The sequence below is a fragment of the Nuphar pumila genome, chromosome 4 (assembly GCF_984573655.1).
Source record: "Nuphar pumila chromosome 4, dmNupPumi1.hap1.1, whole genome shotgun sequence".
Lineage (NCBI taxonomy): Eukaryota > Viridiplantae > Streptophyta > Magnoliopsida > Nymphaeales > Nymphaeaceae > Nuphar > Nuphar pumila.
Genome location: NC_143252.1, coordinates 1,034,232 through 1,056,632, shown reverse-complemented (window position 1 = coordinate 1,056,632; position 22,401 = coordinate 1,034,232). Strand labels below are relative to the sequence as shown.

Genomic DNA, 22,401 nt, shown 5'->3' with positions numbered 1-22,401 from the left:
ATATATATATTTTTCTCTTTTTAGAATTTATTTTAGGATTACATATGTATTTTTTTATTTCTTTTCTTTTATTTTATGTTTTATGTATTTTAGGACAAAAAAGCCATCAAGGGCATTTTGTCCTTCTATTTCTAGCCATTCGGCTGGTCCAACGGCTAGCTCAACTAGTCGTTGGACTAGCCCAACTGCTAGTTGAGCTCCCTCTTTCCCTCATTTTGTGTGTTATATAGGGGACCTTCCCCCTCATGTAAGATATGCTTTTCTTAAGCATTTTGTGTTAATAAAATTAGATTTTTTATATTGTGTTCAGCCCTTAGTGGCTTGTGCTTATGAACTCTATTGAGCTCTTGTGTTGGCCCGTAGTGGCTCGTGTGCTCAGCGCATTAGTGGCCTTGTGATTGCTTGCTCTCTCTCTCTCTCTCTCTTGATTTCATTACAATGCAGCCATACTTTTCACTTACCAAAATTCAAAAAGGACATTGTACTGTCCACCTTTTGAAATATTTTGGCCGATTTGATTTGTTTTTTACCAAATTAAACGATGCATCAAGCTATAGTTTCTTTTTGTCTTCTTCACATGCAGTTTACTTGCACAACTTGATAGCCCTATTTCTGGCTTATATGAAACTTCAAGAGTTTCTCCCATGGTGGTTCCTATTTCTTGTGTGCACGCATATGAGCACAGATAACAAAAACACCAGTGTTTTAAACTTGCTGAGTCGACTTGTTGACTCAGTGGACCCGGCTTGACTCAGCCATTCAATGGGTCAAGCTAATGAATGACCAGGTTTTCCATAAGACACAGCTGAGTCACAAGTCGACTCGGTCAAGTTATCCAAGTTTCCATATGACTCGGCCGTGACTTGGTTGGTTCAACTTATGACTCAACCGAGTCATAAATATTATTTATTTATTTATGTATGTGTATATGAGTATATAATGCACATATTTCACATAATATATATGTATGTACACATAATTGTTTATCGAGTGTGTGTGTGTGTGTGTGTATATATATATATATATATATATATATATATATATATATATATATATATATAACTACAGATTTTATACATTTAATTGTTATCATGACCCAGTTGAGTCAGCGAGTTGATCAGGCTGAGTCACAGGTCAAGCATCGCTGAGTCTATTCCCAAGTCACTGGGTTTTAAAACACACACACACACTAGCCTTTCATCTTTTTCACTCCTCTTTAAAGATGCATTTGATTCCAACTTCTAAATATTGACCCATGATGTGGATTGTTTACCAGACATGGCATTGCTGTTAAAACCTGTTGAGTTTCACATACTAGAAGTGCGCAATGAAGATGCTGATATCAACTACAATCACAAGACAATAATTGTGATCAGCAGCCCATTACATGTATTAAGATTCAAGAGTTGTGCACAATGCAGTGGCCAACTTGTGATATTAGCAAATGACAACAATAAGATAATAAGAATAAAAACATCATTGAAGCAGACTCAAGTAAATATTGCTTAAAGCAAGACAGATCTAAGGAGACTGACCTCAACTAAATTATCATCCAAGTCTCTTCTGGCAGAGACATCCTCAATAGCATGTTGATTATCCTGTAGAGGATCCCTATTGGTTTCATGATCAGTAGCATCTACAATATGCATGGAAACAATCTGTGTTTCTGACTGCAGTGACGCTGGACAAAGTGCACCATTATGTAGATCCTTATGCTCAGTTGAAATATTGCTATCAAGACCAACTATTTCGGTCATAACTTTATCCTCAGCTGAAACCACCGACTCTCTTCTGATTCCTTCTGATGTATATTCATCAGCAGTCGCTTCTGAACTTAAAGTTTCATTTCCATGGGGCACAGAAGGTCCTAATTGAGGAGAACAAGGAAGCATGGGAGATGATACATCACCATTATCAAGCCTTTGTAGTTGAAGATCACTTTGCAGTGGACAGTTCAGTACATCAACTATATTGACAGCCCCGTCATTAGTTTTCTCACCCAAGATGTCATGATTCTCAATGACTATATTTTTGCTATTATCTGCCAGAATATGCTTGTCTTCAGTTGATTTCATCAGTGAGATATCTCCTTCAATAGGTGCACCCTCGACGAAACTAAATGTATCCAAAGATTCATCATCAACCTCCAATATTTTGTCAACAGGTTGAACAACTAAATCTTGATCATTTACATGCAAATGAGAATCAGAATGATTTTCCACAGTATTTACCTCAACTGTACCATCAGCAGAACCCTTATCAGAGTGAGAAGGATCAATTCCACTGACTTCATCTAGAGTAGAAGCAGGAGGAAGCTTTATCAAATCATTGGACACATTATTCTCTATAGGTTCTTCACTTACAGGAGGTCCCACCAGCATGTCATCTTCCACTGACCCATGAAAAGGTCTCTCAGTCGGTACACAGTCATTCTCTCTACCATCGTGCACAGGTGATACTAATGCGCCATTATCTGCCGATGTGATACACATTCCTGGTTCATGTGTTACGGTTTGAGTTGGACCCTGCACACCTCCTCCATGTGAATGAGATAGACAGTTCTCAGTCTCCATAAGTGTATCTGTAGATTCTTGAACTTGAAGACTGTTATTTTCAGGGGAATTTCTCAAGAGCTTATCTACCTTTTGAACACTAGGTTCCTTGATAAGGTCTGAGCTTCCAATAGGTTCTGTATCTTTTGATATTACACACAAAGCTCCATCATCAGTCATACTAAGGATTTTACTATATAGACAAGCAAGCTGTGGGCATATTCCTGAAAGCCAAAAAAAGATGCATTCAACAACTCGTGATCAAACATGAATGAACTCATAAACAGGTACATCGATCATATCTATTGAGGACCCCAAGCAGATAATGACCTATGTTCCCTAGGCGACTACAAGCATGGTGAATTTAGTCCAGAAACATCAAGTACACAAAATACTAGAGTCTGATCCAATATATGTAGGAAAGAATGGAGGGCATACTAACAATATTTCTTGGCAAAAAGAGAAACATAAGAAGAATAGTGAAAGTACAAGAAGATCAAAAACACGAAAATGCAATGAAGCAATATACTGCTTAATAATATTACCAGTTAATAATGGCTCACTAAAAATCTCATCAGCTGATGCAAGCTTCTGAATTCTCCATATCTCAGGAGTGGTACATGGTGCCTTCCTTCGCACCCGACGTATATCTTCTGTACTTGTCAGCTGTTGCCGTATTGTACTGGTAGCATCAAAGTAGCAGATAAGGACTAATAAATGATCAAGTATGTCACTGGAAGACAAAGTGACAGAAGATACTGGAACAAATAAATACATAACTTCAACAGAGAAATGGACGTACTTGCCATGCAAGACCATTGTGTCATCTAACAGAACCTTCCGCTTCTGAGTAATTGCCTTAACTGTTGCTCGAGAACGTCTGGAAGGTACAATTTCAGCAGGAGATGAAGTAGGTTTTATTTTGAATATAGGAGTTCGCCTTCCAACTAAAGAGAAAAGAATAATTAATGGGGGAATAACATGAGTGAATCCAGGAGAAAAGATGGCAATCAAAAGTCCCTACTAGATAAAACAGCATAGCAAACCAAAACTAAAGCCATAAGCATTGAAATAAAAAACCTGATTTCTTACCTAAGATAGAAGCCAATACATTATCATCATTAGGAATAAAATTCACACTTCTTGTAGATTGGGAAGGCTTAGATAACTTAGATGGATTTCCATCTAGTAAGACAGGTGTGCTATCCATTAACCTGCGCTTTTTCCCTGAAATAGCCTCTCCAACATCAATACTACTTTTACCAGTCACAAGGCAAGAATCATGTGCAGAGGAATCCTTAGCAACTAAATCTTCCTGCAGATCTGACACCTCTGGGGGGGCTGAACATAATGTTTCAAGTTGTGGATAATCAGATATCTCTGCATGTACATCCTCTGGTAGGGCAACGCCTAAGCATCCACTATCTGCATTGTTTAGCACCAGCACTTCTGCAGATGGGGAGGAATCTGATTTCTGCTCTGAAGACATATTTGCCTGAGTGACTTCCATTAATGGACAGCCTTCCCCTTAAAAAGTAATGAGAAGACTTGCAGTCAGAAGAGGATTATCAAAGACTTTCACAAGATAACTTGAAAGAGCATACAACTGTAAGACAGAAAAATCTGGAAGCAAATTTACCATCCAATTGCTCCATCTCTGAGGTCTTCTCTGGGTTTTTCTCCATTTCTCGATCTGGAACAAGGCAAACATAGAAGTAACACATGCTCAAATAGTTTAAGAAAAAAGAAACAACCTTTTAAATCAGAAAAGAGGATTTCAGCATCACAAAATGATGATGCCATTGCCCCTACACCAACAACTGGGCAGATTCCTCCCTCTGCTGAACAACCACTAATACATGAAAATTGAAGTCCAATATATGGACTTGCACATACCTTTAAAGTTAGTTTAAAAAGTCACCAATGTCGGCAAATATCATGCATAAAAAGATTTTTTGAAACAAATTGGAAAATAGCATGAAATTTCTGACATATTGTTATAACTGAAAATAACATGATACTATCGCAATAATTTTGTCTTATTATTACTTCTCAAAAAAAAACTTCTTTTTCTTATATAATTTAAATATTATTTTTATTCTTTATTTTCTTTTAAAATGATTTGCGTTTTTGGTTCATATCGCCGACCCCAATTGTTTTGGGATGAAGGCGTAGTTGTTGTTGTTTGTTTGTTGTATTTTCATTTTAAAACTTTTTATTACTTTTAAAATTTACAAATAAAACTGATCCTTTTGTTATGTTTTGCATTCATTTTACATGCTTTAATATTTTTTTAAAACCCAAGATTTTCTAAAGAAAAACCAATTTCTTTTAATCCCATGAGCAAAACCCTCCAGGAAATAGCTGAGACCAATACTGGAGAGTACGGTTCGAACTTTCCATTAAAAGGGACAACTAGAAAATACTGCCAAAGACAAAACTAACAGCTAACAAAGAAGTGCATGAAATACCAACCATGCAATTCCAAAGATGTTGAAGCAAGACAGTCAAATGTCCCATCCTCCACTGATGTGTCTTCCAATGCTGTCTCTGTAACAAATAATGCATGAAAAATCCAAGAAAACAACAAAGGGGAAGAGAGAGAGAGAGAGAGAGAGATGATGGCCTGTGGAAAAGGTCTGAAAAAATGAAAATCTCAGATTGGAAGTGATGCAGAAAGTTTCAAAAGGAAATAACCATGACAATCAACTGCTGTAGAAGCACCATTACCATGCAATGGCTTCTCGTTTCCCGATGTGTCATGCTCACCAATTTCCACCACTTTGTTTGATGAAATTGCCCGTTCTTCCGAAGATCCATCTTGCAAATTCTCAGTGTCAGCCATTTGGTGAACTTTACTGCATGCATGCAGTACATGATTGCCAGCATATGTGCTATCATCAGTTTCAGCAGAAGCTAGGGTGATGATATGCTGAGGGAGAGAACCATCCTTACACCTAACATGGTCAACCACTGTTGAATCTGTCGATATTTCTTGGCAGGTAATATCTGATAATTTTGAATCTTTGGGATCACTAGACTCAGCTACAATTATGGCATCATTCAGACTATTAGGGCTCTGATGTCCGCAGGCATCATGGTTATCAGTAGGCATGGCTTGCATGACATCTGAGACCCGATCCATTTGCATGAAAAATTCATCGTGGTTCACATCATTCAACACAGACGAACCTAATGATTCAGATGCTGGCACAGTCCCCAAGCTCTTCCCCTTAACAGGACTTCCAGTGTTCTCTTCCGATTCTGGAACCACAAGAAAAGTTTAGACAGCAGCACTAACCAAGTTGCCAAACAAAGTTCAATCATGCAAAGCAATACCTTCAGAGTCAGGTTTACAATTGTCAGACCCATCTAAAATAGGGTCCCCAGCATATGAAATGGAATTCTTTCTCAGGGTGCCCAAGCTAGGAAGTTCCTGAACATTGGCAGGAATTGCTTCTTCTGTTAACCCAGGTGTGGAAGGTCCCTGTGCTTCACTATGAATAGCAGATGCACATTGAATAGTAGGATAAGCAACCTCCTTTTCCTCAGTATCTGGAAGTTGTTCTTGAACAAGTGCAGATGGGAAGTTCTCTTCGATCAGCTCTGGAGTTCGAATTTCAATGCCTACTATATCAGCAGAACCATTTCCTCCATCAGGATCTAAAGAATTCAAGTCAGCCTGCTGATCACAACTAACAGAAGGAAATTGATGTGCATCTTCTGTACTTCCAGAGCTTCTTCCAACAGTAAGATGTTCATCCAACTCCATAGGGCTAATAGATGTGTTTGTTTGATCATGTACCTGCTCAACCACACTGAAGACAGGGAATCAAAAAGTGAAGAATAGCATAATTCTCTGATTCGCTAAAGCAAAAGAAAGATCAACAAAGAACAAGACTATTTGAGTTCAGTCCAACATCACAAACTAGACTACAAAAATACAAAAATTAAACAAGAAATATCAAGAGTTGACATAGGCAAAGAAAACTTACTCATTTTTCGAGCCCAATAGAACAGAAGTATGAACAGGTGAATGAACTCTATCGAAGAAAAAGTCCTACAAGAGACAGATCAATCATTAATACATTAGCTATGGTTCATAAGACAAAGATCCTTTTAACAAATTTAGTCAACTTTATAATGTGCGAGATCCACATTCCTTCTTAAATTGACCAAAAATATGGTTAATGAATTAAAGGGAAACAGCAATAAGTTTCCATATGAAAAAGGATGCTTAAGAATGTTTGCTAAAATGGCATTATTTATCAAGTTAAGGCGCGCTCAATCCTGGTTAGCAAAGTATAGGTTATTGCAGAAAATGAACTACAATGGGGCATAAATAGCCATACCGAGTTGGTTTTAGTAAACAGGGATAAACATTTCATATTGATAGCCACTAACAGAATATGATCACAAGAAACAGAAAAAGCGGATCACTGAAAATCATACAGATACTCTTTTTTCACTTTCTTTTTGAGTAACCCAGAAAACAAATCTTATTAACATCAAAGGGAAGGGGTTAGAAGAAGTCAATGACTAGGTGGAAAAAAAAAACTTATAAATTAATATCTCCAGTTGTTTTTCTGGATGTCTTTATTGATCAGGCAATTTCAATGGTTACCAACAATAGAAAACTATTGGGTGACTATTTCTCAGCTTGCATGACTATCACTTATTGATTAACCCAATCCATAATGGAGCTAAATTGGTAAATTTGCCACAGCTTGCAAAGAACAATAACACTAAGATGCTAGCATCGAATTAACTCTGTTAACAGGACATAACCACTAGGATGTACATCAAAAACAAATATGGTTGAAGTTCTTTCCTTTCATAAATAGGACCATAGGGATGTTGCTTTGTGGTAGCCATATTCTTTTATTTCAGCAAGGTCCTGCTGCCTATTCACAAACTCAACAAGGTAGAGTGCATCTCAAATATTATATGCTTACACCAATGAGAAAGCGCTTTTCTTTCTTTTTTCGGTAAATTTATAAGAATAACAATCTAATATAATTAAACCTGTCTCAAGGTAAGAGCCATATACAGAAATGCTGAAAGAGATTTACCTTTAACTGTTAATGAACAGCCACATTGTTCTACAAAAGAGGAATTCCTTTAAGGGCATAGCAAAGCCCATATTAAGAACTCAAAAGATAAGTTCTAATGGCAGCAAATCCAGCAGTTGAGAAGCCTGCTAGAGTACTTCCGGAAAGGATACTGCCGAAACTCAAATCAAGACAAGATCCTTGGGGAAAGACAAAAAAACAAATGGCATCACAAACACATTTCCACTCAAAGTAGATCAGCCAAGGCTATTGCCCTCAAAGAAGGCATGTGAGACTACTTTCAGTATGCACATCTATGTTCACTACTTTTGTCAAGCATAGTCAACATGGATTGACGGCATCAGACACAATGAACCATGGCTAAAAAATTGAGAGAGAAAGAAAGAGGGTGAAAGCTTATACATGTGATCCACGTGATATGCTAGTCTCAAGAAAGGAAGAACATATTAAAAGTTTTGAAAAGAGACAAACGGTTGGGAAGAACTCCCTCCCTCCCTCCCTCCCTATGTTTGAACTTTCAAGAATAATGTTGAAATCGTTATTAAAATCATAAATAAATCCATCGTATACTAATGTTAGGAAAATATATAATTTGAACTATGGATTATTTTGCAAAATTGATGAAGTCATGTCTCATATGTGAGTCGCGTATGTGTATGTGTCCATGTCTTTCTGACACAAAAAATAGGTGCTATTGTCTAAATCAATGTTGCCAGTATTGGTATAGGCCCTAAATCGTTTGGCCATTGAATAAAGTGTATCGGCTGATACTGATACTCAAGTGAATCGTTATGTATCGACCAAAAAAATAATAAAAAATATTACGTGTCAATCAGAACCTGATATGTGTTAAAACTATTAAAATTATTAAAAAAAATCTTTAGTATTTTTTAATATTTATTAAAAAATAGCCGATTCAAGGGTGAATCGTATCGATTTTCTGGCAATAAGATATGTATCAGCCGATACACACTGATACTGATAACATTGGTCTAAATACCAAACAAAAGACATTAACAATCACAAAAATTTAAGCAACACGGCACTGCCAACCAAAAAAAAGTCCACAGGTTCATTTGACCAAACTAGGGCCACAGACAAAGTAACTGACCTAGAGCTAGCATAGAGAGATGAAAAAGGCAAACAAGCAGAATATGTAGAATGGCTAACTGATGAGAAAACCATGGAAGGAAAATATATTGTCTTGAGTAAACTATGCTATATGTCCCGGACCAAGCTTGTTGGAATGCGACAAGCACGTTGTTGAGCTCTATTAGTGACGTGTGGTGGTAGTATGGCATGCAATGGGCAACGGTATCGTCGTTGAGGCGACGGTGTGTGGCGGCACAGACGTGAAGCATTGTTCGGTTACGCAGTATGCCAACGGATCAGAGGACGTAGGCTTTGGAGATTTGGTTAAGGATCTCTCAAATTAGATGAGATGTTTAACGTGTAGCGTTTGGTCGCTAAGAGGTATATGTGGGTTAGGGCTAATTCTCCCAAGGATCACATTTGGTGTTCCTAACCGAGTATGGTGACTCAGGGCTAGGTGAGTGAATGCCTAGAGGTCGGTGAGCAATTTGGGTAGCGTTGCTTGCTAAGACATATCAGCTATCAACTGGTCGCAAGATTGGGCGGTCATGGGAATAATCTTCCCCCATCCGTTAACATATCTGCAAGGCCTTCCTGGGTGATGCTTTCAGGAGGTCGCGTCGCAGCCTTAGAAGTGCTTGTTGTTGGATTTTGGTTGTGGTCTGGAGGAACGTGAGTGTCGCGCCCTCATTGAAACTTGGACAATGACCCCTTTGTGCATTCATTAACGCACGATGGCGATGTGCTTAAAAAAGATGCGTAGAGCCAATGGTTTAAGCCAAGCGGTTATGCATGGGGTGATACGTGAGATTAGACTTTCACTTAGGCAATTGTGCACGGGGTGGTGTGTAGTGCCAATGAATGATTTAGCACAACGGAAAAGAGTTTGTGCAAGGCCTTTGGCCATTAGGCTGGCCAAACCGATCAGTTTGGCACTGCACGGGCTTGCAGAAAATTTATGCTTATGACAAATGGTATCAGAGTATAAAGATTCATGGTGACCATGCCTATGGGTCAGTGGGACACTTAAAGAGGGTAGTGTTCGATGGATGAGTCTAAAAAGTTGGTTTATCCCATGTATATAGCTAAAGCGTAGTAAACTCAAACTTGCGGTGAGATCCCTAAAAGTTTGTTAAAGAGAAAAAGAAATTGTGGTAATGGAAGTGCTTTAGTGAGGAAGTCTGCGATCGAAAATTCAGACGGTACATATGGCAAATCAATAGTTTCCTTCAAGTGTTCTACCCAAAAGTAGTGGCAATTCATCTCGATGTGCTTCGCTCATTAATGAAATATATGATTGTTGACAATAGATATGGCACTTTTGTTATCGCAACATAGTTTTGAAGGTTTCGGGACATCAACTCCCATAGTTGTAACCAAAGACCTTAGCCACATGACCTCGATTATTGTTGTAGTCATTATCATGTATTTAGCTTCCGTAGAGAATAACAATACCTTCTGTTGCTTTTTACATCTCCAGGATATAAGAGAATTACCTAAAAACACACAAAAACTTGTAGTTGGGTGTCGGTTATTGGTATCATCTCCTCAGTAAGAGTAAGTATATGCAATAAGATTTAATGATAAAGAAGATGATAAGAATAGTCCGTTAAATATAGTATTTTTAATGTATCAAACTATTTTCAATACAACACTAATGTGGACCGAAGTAGGCGCATGCTGAAATTAACTTGCAGTATGCACTGCATGCATAATGTTCGATTTAGTAATAGACAAATACGTTAGTGATCCAATAAGTTGTCTATAAAGGGTTGGATCATCCAACAAGACTCCATCTTCAACTCTTATTTTGGCATTGATCACTTTAGAAGTGACATGTTTTTCATCTGTGATTCTGGAAAGCGCAACGATATCAGCTGCAAACTTCATTTGAAACAAAATGTATCCTCTTAGCAAATATAATACTTTAATACTTAAGAAATATCTCAAAAAACCAAGGTCAATCATATCAAAAATTTCCTTCAGGAAAAATTTAATTTCTTCAACTCCTTTTTTATCACTCCCAGTATGATCATATCATCAACATATAAGAGCAAAATGACAAGTGTAGAACTTGTAGATCTTATAAAAAGTGCAGTGTCAATATAACATGAGTTAAAGCCAAGATCTAACATAGTCTTACTGTACCAAGCTTTTAGAGCTTGTTTAAGCCCATAGAAAGCTTTAGAAAGGTAGAGAACCATACATTTTTCAATACTTAGACTAGGGGAAGGATCCATATAGACTTCTTCATTCAAACTTTCATTTACAAAGGCATTCTTAACATCTAACTGATATATAGGGCAATTTTTAATGGATGATACCGCAACGAGAGTTCTAATTGTGTTCATACGTGTAACGACCCCAACTCATAACCATGGAAAAAAGTGACAATTTTTTTTTTCAAGTGCAGAAACATTCCCAGAAACCCGGGGCCGTTACAGTTAAACACAATCGCCACCACAAGGGATCTTCTACTCATCTTTCCAACCATACCAAACCCAAACTTTATTTATTAAAATGCATAGAGTCTCAGACATAAACAAATAAAATATAAATAAAGCTAAAAGAAGAGCCACGTTGTCCCAAGGTATCCGCAAAACAGTCATGTGATCTCTTCGTAGCTCCTCTCATTAGCAAATCGTCATCTCATTGGGCATCTGAGGCTACGAAAAACATAAAAGTAGGGTGTCAGAATCTAAAGAATTTTGTGTACGAATCCCTCTAATGAAACAAATAAGTAAAAAGAATACAAATAAGATTCATGCAATATTTTAGAGGGATGCAATTATAACAAATTCACAACTCAATTAATTATTTATACAGCAAGAGAGAACAATTACTATCAATAGGAACCACAATTTAAGCATTAAAGACATTTTACATGCATTAGGGAACAAACATCATGCAGTCACCAATTTATCAAAATTAAGAAAATAAGTAAATATACATGATCTAATGCATAACAGAAATATGCATGATTTCAGTGCAATGCATGAATAAATTATTGTCTTTTATCAGAGTTTTCTATTCATATGTATGTCTTGTAAAACCTGTAATTTTTAAGGATTATTAATAAATAAAGAACTCATTTTTTATCTCCAAATTAGAAATGTGTTTCTAGCTTTTAAATTTTATTTATTTATTTATTACATATTCATTTGTTCATTCAAGCCAATCAGGGTATAATTTGCATTTATAGAACTATTTTAGGCTATAAATCACTATTTATATATATATATATTATATTTAAATATATTTTTGATAGAGTTTGTAAATTATTGGAGTGTATTTGTGTGTTATTTAGCTCTTGGTAATGATTTATAGGGTAATTTGCTATTTTTGGTTAATCTTGTTATAATTGGCATTTTTTGAGTTTTTTGCATTTACGATCGCACACGAAGTGTTCGTTGTATTGCTTTGGTAACGATCTTTGCGGACTTCGAAACTCCTCGGCCTTTTGAGTTTCGATTCATTGGTCTTCACATTATTAAGGTATGATACTTTAACTGAACTTATAGACAGCATGTTTAGGCACTAATTATGTAAGCATGGTGTCGCTGCACTAAATATTTAAATGAATTGCAAATATAAGTTATGCTCACACACTTCACTTAGTTATGGATATGTAGGACTCTTGTGATTGTAATTCGGAGATCATGCTTGTCATGATAGTAGTTAGCGGAATATGGAGTATGTTTGATGCAGGTACACCTATGTGTGGGTTTGAAAGCCCGTGCACTTATGAATATATAATATATATGTAATGTGTGTCATCATACTTTGGTTTGCGCATACTATGTTGCTTTGTGCGTTTGTATGAATTTGATACATGTTGCACATATAACTACTATAGATATGTATAAGTCGTATTCAATGCTGTGAATGTTATATATATTGTTTTGTCATATGATGGACTCATTTATTCTTGTATAGAAGAATGAATGTGAATGTTATAAATTGTTTTGAACTTGTATGTCTTGTTTGCTTGAGAAATATATGTGTATGATGTACGGTAGGATGATCAATGAGATTTTGACCAACCCTTACACAATTATATCTAAGGTGATATATCGATTCATGTGGTAAAAAATGCATATGACTTTTATCGTGTGTGCAAATCTCGAACTACGTAAGAATTATGTATGTTGAGGTTTAGTTGCTTAGTATTATGAAATGTGCATATTCACGTATGCAGGCATAGAACTCATGTTTTGTTTACGCATGTTTCGAGGTTCAATTTACGAAGTGAAATGTTCTGTGTGGCGACGATATGATGTGTAGGATAATATGCTTATATATGATATGATTTAAATGTCACGTGAAATGAAATTATGAATGAATGCGATAAATGTTTAAGTTCAATAGTGAACTTTAGTTCATGAAGCCTTATTGATTAAATGTGTGATTTTATAATTTTAATGTCATATTAAGTGATGTATGATGTGATGCTTTGATTGTATACATGCGTATGCCCGTGTTGATGGCTATCGACCCTGAGAGTGGTCAATTGTATTGATGCATGTATCACAATAGTTTTCACTAGATATGGTACTCGTTGAGGAACTGTTCTCAAAGGATTCTCTGTGAGGGTGTGCATTACCCGATCATGTAATCCGGTTAGAGCGGTAAGTCATTGTGAGGAAGTGCATTGTCCAAGAGCGGGTAGCCCACGAAGACGATATATTCTTGTGAGGAAGTGCATTGTCCAAGACCAGGCAGACCATCCGTCTAGGACGATAACTCCTTGTGAAGTTGTACATTTCCCAGACCAAGTAATCCGGCGTGGATTTTGTAAATCTTTATTATGAATAAATGAAATATTATGATAAATTGTGATGATCTTCTAAGTTGATTGAGATAACTAGTTATGAATCTAAAGATTTGGTTTTTCTATTATAGCATGATTATAGATTGAACTCAGATATGATAATCAGATCCTTATTGATTTTAAATCTTGATATGAGGTTATGATTGTGACGCTTATGTCAGCGTATAGGTGAATGACACATCACACCTACAAATGACTAGTTTTGACTTATTAAGTGAATGATACATCACGCCTACATAGTTTCATTTTAAATTATTGCATTATGATTGTCTGAGTAAATATATCACACCTATATATCATGATTGATGTTAGGGGTGGCAAAACTTGACACGACCCGCCAACCCGCCTCTTAGGCGGGTTCGGGTTGGGCTTAAGCCAACCCGTTTAATAAACGGGTCGACCCGCCTAACCCGTTTACTAAACGGGTCGAGTTCGGGTTGGGGGTATGCCAACCCGCCAACCCGGCTGACCCATTTAATAAACGGATTAGGCGGGCGGGTCAACCCGCCCACCAACCCGACCCGCCAACCCACCCGTTACCCGCCAACCCGTTTTCCCGACCCAACCCATTTATTAAACGGGTTGGCGGGTCATGTCGGGTTATCCGTTTATTAAATGGGTCGGGTTAGTGTTTGTCACAGCCGACCCGTTTAATAAACGGGTCGGGTTCGGGTTGAGGTATGCTGACACGCCAACCCGACCCGATTGCCGCCCCTAATTGATGTGTATCATGAATATCTGACTAAATTACTTATAAGGTATGTGCGCGTGTTTCACGTTGGAATGGTCAAATGTGATTTGACTTATTGTTTATAAGAATTATGAATGCATGTGAAAATGATGCAATGATCTTAATGTCTTATATATATATAATTTATTTATTTATTTATTTATATTTATGCGATGACTTGTATGACTTGAATGCATATAGATTATGCTTTATTACGTGAGTTAAGGTTGAATAAAATATTAAGTGATGAAATGATTTTAAAAGCTTTATGTTCGAATGCTTGAAATGAATGACTTATAGGACGTTGTTCCCTTATCTATCACTTGACGATGGATGAATAATATATTTTTACCTTTAAATGCTTGATATGTATTCTTTAAGTTTAAGTTTGGGTTGCTTTACCAGACTTTAGCGAGTCTAACCATGTTTTATGGGGGACAGGTAATGCAGGTAAAGTATTATGAGTAGTTAAAGCGAAGAGTTGGTCGAGCTCCATCCTCGAGGGTCCACTCTTACCTTGCGATCTTGGTATTCATGATCTTTTTGTTTTAAGTACTTGATCATGTAGAGACTCAAGTATTGTTTTCATACTCTTATTTGAAATGAAATTAAAACTCTTCATATTTCAGTCTTATATTGTACGTGGTTTGAAATATGTATATCTCGTACATTTTGATTTGATTGTTATCTTTAGTGTAACAGTGCCCAAAGTCTTAACCGTTTTTAAAAATCGTTTCTGCATTATAAGATCTGATTTACTTATAAAAAAAATAGTCTCGAAATTTCAATATTTGAACTAGAATTAAGGTTAAAAATTTTGGGGCGTTACATGTCCTTATTAAATGCACACAATTTAAGTTCCTCTTTTTAATTACCGTTGTCCGCGGATACTCTAAACGGGTAAAATCCCCGAGGCCAAGTTAGGTTCTCAGGGTAGTTTAGCACACAATTTGTATTTTATTACTGGGTTTCAAACTTAACCCTCGATTGAAACTGTAACGCCCTGAAATCTTAACCTAAATTTTGAGAAATTTTTTTTTGAAACAGTGAAAACAATTAATACTATAAGGTTAAGTATTCTGGAACATTACAGTGAGGAGCAAGACCAAAACATTTATTTCATTTCATTATCAATGAATAATAACAACAGAGTTTTTCAAACTAACCCTGGAACAGTAAATCCAAAATCTTGATCCGATGCCGCATCCCGCAACCGCTCATAAGCTTTACTTTTCACCTAAAAATGATATATTTATAAGAATTAGACTACAACTGTCTAAGAAAGAATTACTTTAACTTTTAATGCAGGTATATCATGAATCTAGTATGTGATGTGGGTTTCAAGTGTGATTTCCAGCATATACAAGAATAAGTAAAGATTTACGCTACGACAATCAACAATTTATCAGAAGTTAACTGGCAGGTAACATCAATAGCAACATTTAATTATCTCCTAACCACAGATACAAATTCATGCAACAATTCAGAGGAATGCAATTATGACAATTACATAATTCAGGTAAGCATTCATGTAACATGTAACAGTTATTAAGCATGCAAAAAATACATCAATAACATGAATCATAATGTAAGTAAGCAGCATATTTAACATACATTAGAACTTAAACAGCATGCATTCACCACCATGTAGCAATTAAAGGAATAGATAAAAGATGCGTGTCCTAATACATAGCAAAAATATGCATGATTTATGTGTAAAGAATGAACATTTTATTATCTTTCCTTAAGATTTTCTTTTTCCATATGCATGCCCTATTAAATGCATACAATTTAAGTTCCTCTTTTTAATTATCGTTGCCCGCGGATACACCATACGGGTAAAATCCCCGAAGTCAAGTTAGGTTCTCAAAGTAGCTTAAGACACAATTTGTATTTTATTACTGAGTTCCAAATTTAGCCCTAGACCGATATCAGGAAACAACATCATCCATCGGAAAATTAGGCCTCCACATCTAATGTCGGGGACATCAGGGACACCCCACGCCCATAAGTGTCACTTCCTTGGTACCAAAATAACAGTTGTGTCAAACACACCACCCCCAGGTAAAGTGGTGGACTCTCCGTAAAACCGTTGTCAGGAGAAGGAACCTCAATATCGGGTTCAGAAGACAAAATAAAGCACACAGAGTTTTTGTATCCTCACAGTCTCCCCAAGACCGAATCTCTAAGATTCTCATACTCTAGATGAGATATCTCAGAACGTATATTATATTATTCTTATTCATTATCTTTTTATTAGAAGCCAATTATTGAATTTTGCAATTCAACATGCAAAAACAAGGCAAAAACTCGCATCTACCCCTGCGAGAACCATCACAGGACTCCCGCCCGTGGAAGCATATAGAACAGTGCAATATAGAGCAATAAAATTACATTTGCAAATCAACATGCAAAATTAATAACATAGGCTTGCAAATCAACATGCAACCATAAGCTCGCAAATCAGCATGCGCAGCTCTTCACGGTCTACCACCCGTGACAACAATAGAACAACACAATTAAAAACATAGTATAAATGTGATTTTTGTGATGCATTTAAACAATTAAAGAAAGAGCAAACCAAAGCTCAAGGTTCTCTATGCCTGTGATGATTCATTTAGACCATCGATGCATCGTATGCAAAAATCATAACAATACGCAATTTATGCAATGATACCAATATGATTCCAAATGCACATTCATTCATACCAATTCAACAATGTGCATGAGCTACCACAGTCATATGCATGTGTTCACCATCCATGTGAAATTGCGTTCATATAATCACCTAATACACATGCATTCATTCATGATTCATAAGTACATAAGAACATTTATACAGGATTGTACATGCCAAACACACATCGAATTCATGTATGCACATGCACTTGAAACCATTTCATAAATGCACGATAATTAAACATGTCCTATAAATGTAGGCATGAAACTTTTCATTCATAACATATGTTAACATCCACACACATGAACATAACCCGGATCTAGACATTGAAATTTCAGGGTTGCACACATTCATATCATGTATGCACCTGTACCCAAAACAAACTTTGTAATAACATATTAACAGACATCAAATATCTCACATGTTACAAACTATAAAGCATGCTAACATGTGTCATTAAATATTCAAAAACTCAACTTTATGTATATAATATCAGATAGAGTTATCAACATAAATTTGTTAACATTGAATTAACTTATGTATGTCATGTACATGCTTAGACACTGACCTGTGCCAAAACCCAAAGTTTCTCAACATATACTGTGATCTGAGTATTAACCTGTCAGAACATGGCGTGGTGTGACCATGGACATACATCGATCTTACATTATGGAAGCGCAAATTTATTTCACACTAGATCCAGCTCTATCATGTACCATCAAATACGTCAGACTCTGAGTACGTAAGTGTGGATTACGTATGATGCACATAAAGTAACATATAACTAGAAACCATTACACATGTTGGTCATGAGATACAATCTCGCCAGAGTATCACTATAACATTAGTATGACTGTTGGGTGTAAGTACAATAAGGGGGTAATGATAGGGGCAGCCCCATACCTAACCAGATCCTTGATGTAACCCAACCGTTATAGGAAAATTGGTTGTCACCCCTCCACAAGGATAATACGTGAGAGATGAAGCAGAAAGGAGTAAGAAGAAAGAAGATCTTGGAGATGAATAACCGTTACCGGATGTTCATAAGAAGATAATGATCCTTAAGTTTGAACCTGTTGCTCTGATACCATGATAAAATTTGTGGGTTCCTTCTCTCATACACAAGAATAAGCAATGAATGGAGAATATGTGAGAGTTGTTGCAGAATCCTCAATTGGAGGTTGCGGTATTGGGCTTCCCATTAAATACACGATGTTACAATTACTAGGGTACGAAAATACCCATCACACAACAAAGGTAATTTATGATATGCCATTAATGAACATGTACTTAAATATGTAATTAGATAAACTTGAATTGGGTTTGGATCATGAATGATGGCTTCTTTTCATGTACTTACTCAAATTTTAGTCTAAGCCCATATAAAAAAGAGAAAAGATTTTCTTTCTCAACTTGTCTTTGCCTTATTTCTATTATCGACCCTTCCCACTTGGGCTCTAGCATAGCCAATTCATCCCATATGGGAGATAGGGGTGGCAATCGGGTCGGGTTGGCGGGTCGGGTTGGCGTGTCAGCATACCTCAACCCGAACCCGACCCGTTTATTAAACGGGTCAGCTGTGGCAAACACGAACCCGACCCGTTTAATAAACGGGTAACCCGACACGACCCGCCAACCCATTTAATAAATGGGTTGGGTCGGGTAAACAAGTTTTCAGGTTCGCGGGTCAGGTTGGCGGGTTGACGGACCGGGTTGGCAGGTAGTCAGGTTGGCGGGTCGGGTTGGCGGGTTGGCAGACGGATTGGCGGGTTGACCCACCCGCCTAACCCGTTTATTAAACGGGTCAGCCGGGTTGGCGGGTTGGCATACCCCCAACCCGAACCCGACCTGTTTAATAAACGGGTTATGCGGGTCGACCCGTTTATTAAACGGGTTGGCTTAAGCCCAACCCGAACCCGCCTAAGAGGCGGGTTGGCGGGTCGTGTCAGAAATTGACACCCCTAATGGGAGATAAGAGACCATAATAATTTCTTACACTTTTGTCTCCTTGTTTGGTAGTGCGTACCTTATCTTGGAGATAATATAAACGAGTCATGCCCCTTTGAATAAACGTGCTCTTAAGAAACACCCATGCATCACATGCTTTCTTGAATTTGATAATATTTGTGGCAATCTTGAACTCCACAGTATTCATGAACCATGAGAGTATTTAAGCATTGTTGGCCTCCCCATCCTCCATTTTTTCTTGATATTATTGTAGAGCCTTCTCTTTGTTTCTTCGGAAAGAGCTTTGACTTGATCTCCTTCTTTCCTTGATAGCTTTAATTGGGGTTCGGTAGTAGTTTCACTAACAAAACCCCATAACTTCTTCCCTTTGATGTGATTTTTTATAGTAATAGCCCACATCAAATAGTTATTTTCATTGAACTTGTAAGAGATGACCGAAGATTCTCTTTCAGTCATGATGTCAATCACGGTGAAGAAGATGACCACCACCACTAGGAGAGCACGATCAAAATGACTTTCAAATAACAAGAGCCGACTTTCAAATAACAAGAGCCGACTTTCAAATAACAAGAGCCCTAGGATCTGATACCATAAATGAAGTGAATAATAATCACTATTGGGTCAAATACAATCTCACTAAGGAGACAATCACAAGAGCACAAATCTTAAAGAGTCACAATGTAAAAATATAAATTTGTATAACCTCAAATATGCTTGTAAAAAGCATAGGTTTACACCAAGAAGAATAGCTCTATTTATAGAGCCAAGAGAGGGCAAAGGGAGGCAGACCAACTAGTAGTTGGACTGCCTCCAACAGTAAAAAATTTGACTGTTGGGAGCAGTCAGCCCCAACAGTCATATTGACTGTGACAGTCAAAAACAAAAAACAGAGATAAAATTAAACAAAATTACAAAACAGTCTCTACTAGACTGTCCCTATTACAACAGGGGAAATGACCAAAATACCCCTGATATATAGTCATATTTTAACAGCAATTCTGTACTATAAACTGAAATCCAGAGACACAAGACATACAGATAGAAGCACAAGCAGTACAATTTTTGTTGAGTCCATCAAATGTTGGTTAACCTTGACCTGAAAGCTAATAATGAGAAGTCATAGCTACTTCAATTTTGGTATGCTCTATCCAACATATATAAAATGTACTAACCAGATTGTTTGATTGAGAGAGAGAGAGAGAGTAAACCACTGTAAGCAGGAAGAAGTAACAGATGGCAACGGCACAAAAATACAACTCTTAAACACATGAATGGTCAAAAGATGTCCAATAAAACTTTTAAAATGTTTATACAGAGGTTGGATATTATGTTTAATTCAACTTATAGTAGAATGACAATAAAAGATACCTCATCAAAGTCAAGAGCAAGCTGAGAAGCATCTCCATCACCAAACCTCTCTGAACAAAAAGGATATAATGAACACATAAGTTGCAGTCATAACAGTTGTGAAAATTTGCAAAATTATTAGTGGCATAGAAAGCAAAAGGCCATAACTAACCATCTAATCCAAACTGTGATGTTGAGTACACAATGTCATCCATGGTATCCTGAAGGGTAATCTGTTCTCTTGTACTAATATGGTGATCAACATAGCTACCGCATGCACGAAAAACATAAGAACAGATGAGAACTGTAATTTTTATATCCTCCAATCAAAAGCAATGCAAGAGATTAGAGAAGCAGCCAAGTTATCAGGGAACAAAAAGAAAATGAAAAGAAGAAGCTAGGAAGGTTAGCAAAACCAACCCATGTGAGAACCCAAAATCCGGCAGCTCAAAATCATCCAGATCAAATGTCTCCGGAAGAGTAATGGAATGATATGGTGCAGTGGATTCTTCAGGAGGAAGATCAACTGCAGTGGAGCGGAAAGCTTGCTTTATCTTAAGCAAAGCCTCACTGCAATCATGGAATAGATAATTTACTTTTCGAGAGTATATTCTTACTACCCCAAGCAGCAGATGACTGGACAATCGCAATGCAATAGGCACTTCAGGAAAAAGGATTGAATCTGCAAAATAAGAAATTAAGTAAAATTTGCTGATACAAGAAGCTTTTGGAGGATAAAGATGAATAATAGCACAAAAGTTTAATATAAAAAAAACTCCAGGTTATATGGCATGAATAACCATTCAACCAACTAAATAAGTTATATTTCTTAAATGTGTGAAGTGAATGATCAATGGTTGGTAATTCCCCTGTTTATTGCAAAGTATTACATTATTTTTCTGCCAATTATCTATTGATTCCCTTACCATGTATAATATGGATTAGTAGCAATCTGCCTGTTTTCAGAACAGAATTAATGTTCTTCGAAAGTAATCCCTAGAATGGTACTATAATGTAGCATATCTTCTATTGACTTCCATATTTATCTTTTAAGGTTTCACATGAACACATTTCCATGTTCAAAATAGAAAACTAAGTATCAAGCCTTCAAAGAGTTTCATGGGTGGTGTTGCTGCAATAGCTAGCAGTGTGTTTTGATGTTTAATGGTCTTCCACACTTATCAAGCGAGAAATGAATTTACCAAAATTCAATGATCAAAAGCATATGGAAGTCAACTATCTCCACTCATATGCTTATCTGTTTACTGATGCATCAATTTTTTACTTGAGGTGAAGTATTTCACTAATTGTGTACTGAAGGCAATTACTTTCTTCCCACACCCAAATTCTACAGGATAATTTTTCAATTGTATGATAGCTAGAAATAAAGTACCAACCTAGTTTACCATATACCCTGCATATAAGGACAATTTACCTTGACACCAGTTCAAAAGAAAACCACTTCCATTCCTGTGATAGGAAATAGACCTTTAAGGATTAAAAAAATATGGAAACATTAATCATTAAGTTTTTCTCGAGCTCAAAGGAGAAAATGATAATGCTTATCATGAACCAATCAAAGTAATAAAAGAATCATGAACCAACCATAAAACCATAAGAAGAATGCATCCATTTGCAAACTATCAAATCAGTAATCCCAACAAAACCACTCTGAAATTAAAAAAAATTTGTGACCCTTGTTTAGCAATGTGAATTTCATTTTAAAAGACTTAAAATAGTAAAGGAAGCACTTGATGGTTGCACCTCATATTGTTAAAAATACCCTATGCGACATGGATACTGCTGCAGATACAGGGATACAACCATGTTTATGAAACTTTCAATATAACTAGTACATAAGGGGACACAATAGGGGGCCAAAATGGAACAGCCATGTGACATAGAATGCACCCACCAATCGTCTAAAAAATACCATTTTCTAATTGTGATCAAAAAATGAAATTCCAACATATTGTATAAAGCAATTAAGAACTTACTGCACCATCTTTGTTAAAGATTATCCAGAAAGTATGCAGCTAGCAACACAGAAAGTAAGGTAACTTCCCAACAAGTTAGAAGCTCCAATCTTCAAAGTGCACAAAATGAGGCAACACCACAATAGTGAAAGA

The 22,401-nt window shown here is 36.7% G+C and overlaps 1 protein-coding gene across 2 annotated transcripts in view; it reads right to left on the bottom strand.

Annotated features, from left to right (window-relative positions):
* LOC149839009 (sister chromatid cohesion 1 protein 4-like) overlaps positions 1-22,401 on the bottom strand; it is an 88,205-nt gene that overhangs the window by 63,865 nt on the left and 1,939 nt on the right. The window contains exons 2-13 of one of the 2 annotated variants that reach the window (XM_090002216.1): positions 20,693-20,954; positions 20,445-20,539; positions 20,294-20,343; positions 6,548-6,612; positions 5,892-6,370; positions 5,283-5,816; positions 5,028-5,102; positions 4,192-4,245; positions 3,645-4,079; positions 3,355-3,499; positions 3,098-3,234; positions 1,536-2,776 (exon numbers count right to left, since the gene is read on the bottom strand). In XM_090002216.1, the coding sequence (XP_089858342.1) occupies positions 1,536-2,776; positions 3,098-3,234; positions 3,355-3,499; positions 3,645-4,079; positions 4,192-4,245; positions 5,028-5,102; positions 5,283-5,816; positions 5,892-6,370; positions 6,548-6,612; positions 20,294-20,343; positions 20,445-20,539; positions 20,693-20,954 (3,572 nt within the window). The remainder of the gene's footprint in view (positions 1-1,535; positions 2,777-3,097; positions 3,235-3,354; positions 3,500-3,644; positions 4,080-4,191; positions 4,246-5,027; positions 5,103-5,282; positions 5,817-5,891; positions 6,371-6,547; positions 6,613-20,293; positions 20,344-20,444; positions 20,540-20,692; positions 20,955-22,401) is intronic. The other variant, XM_090002217.1, reaches the window with a different exon arrangement.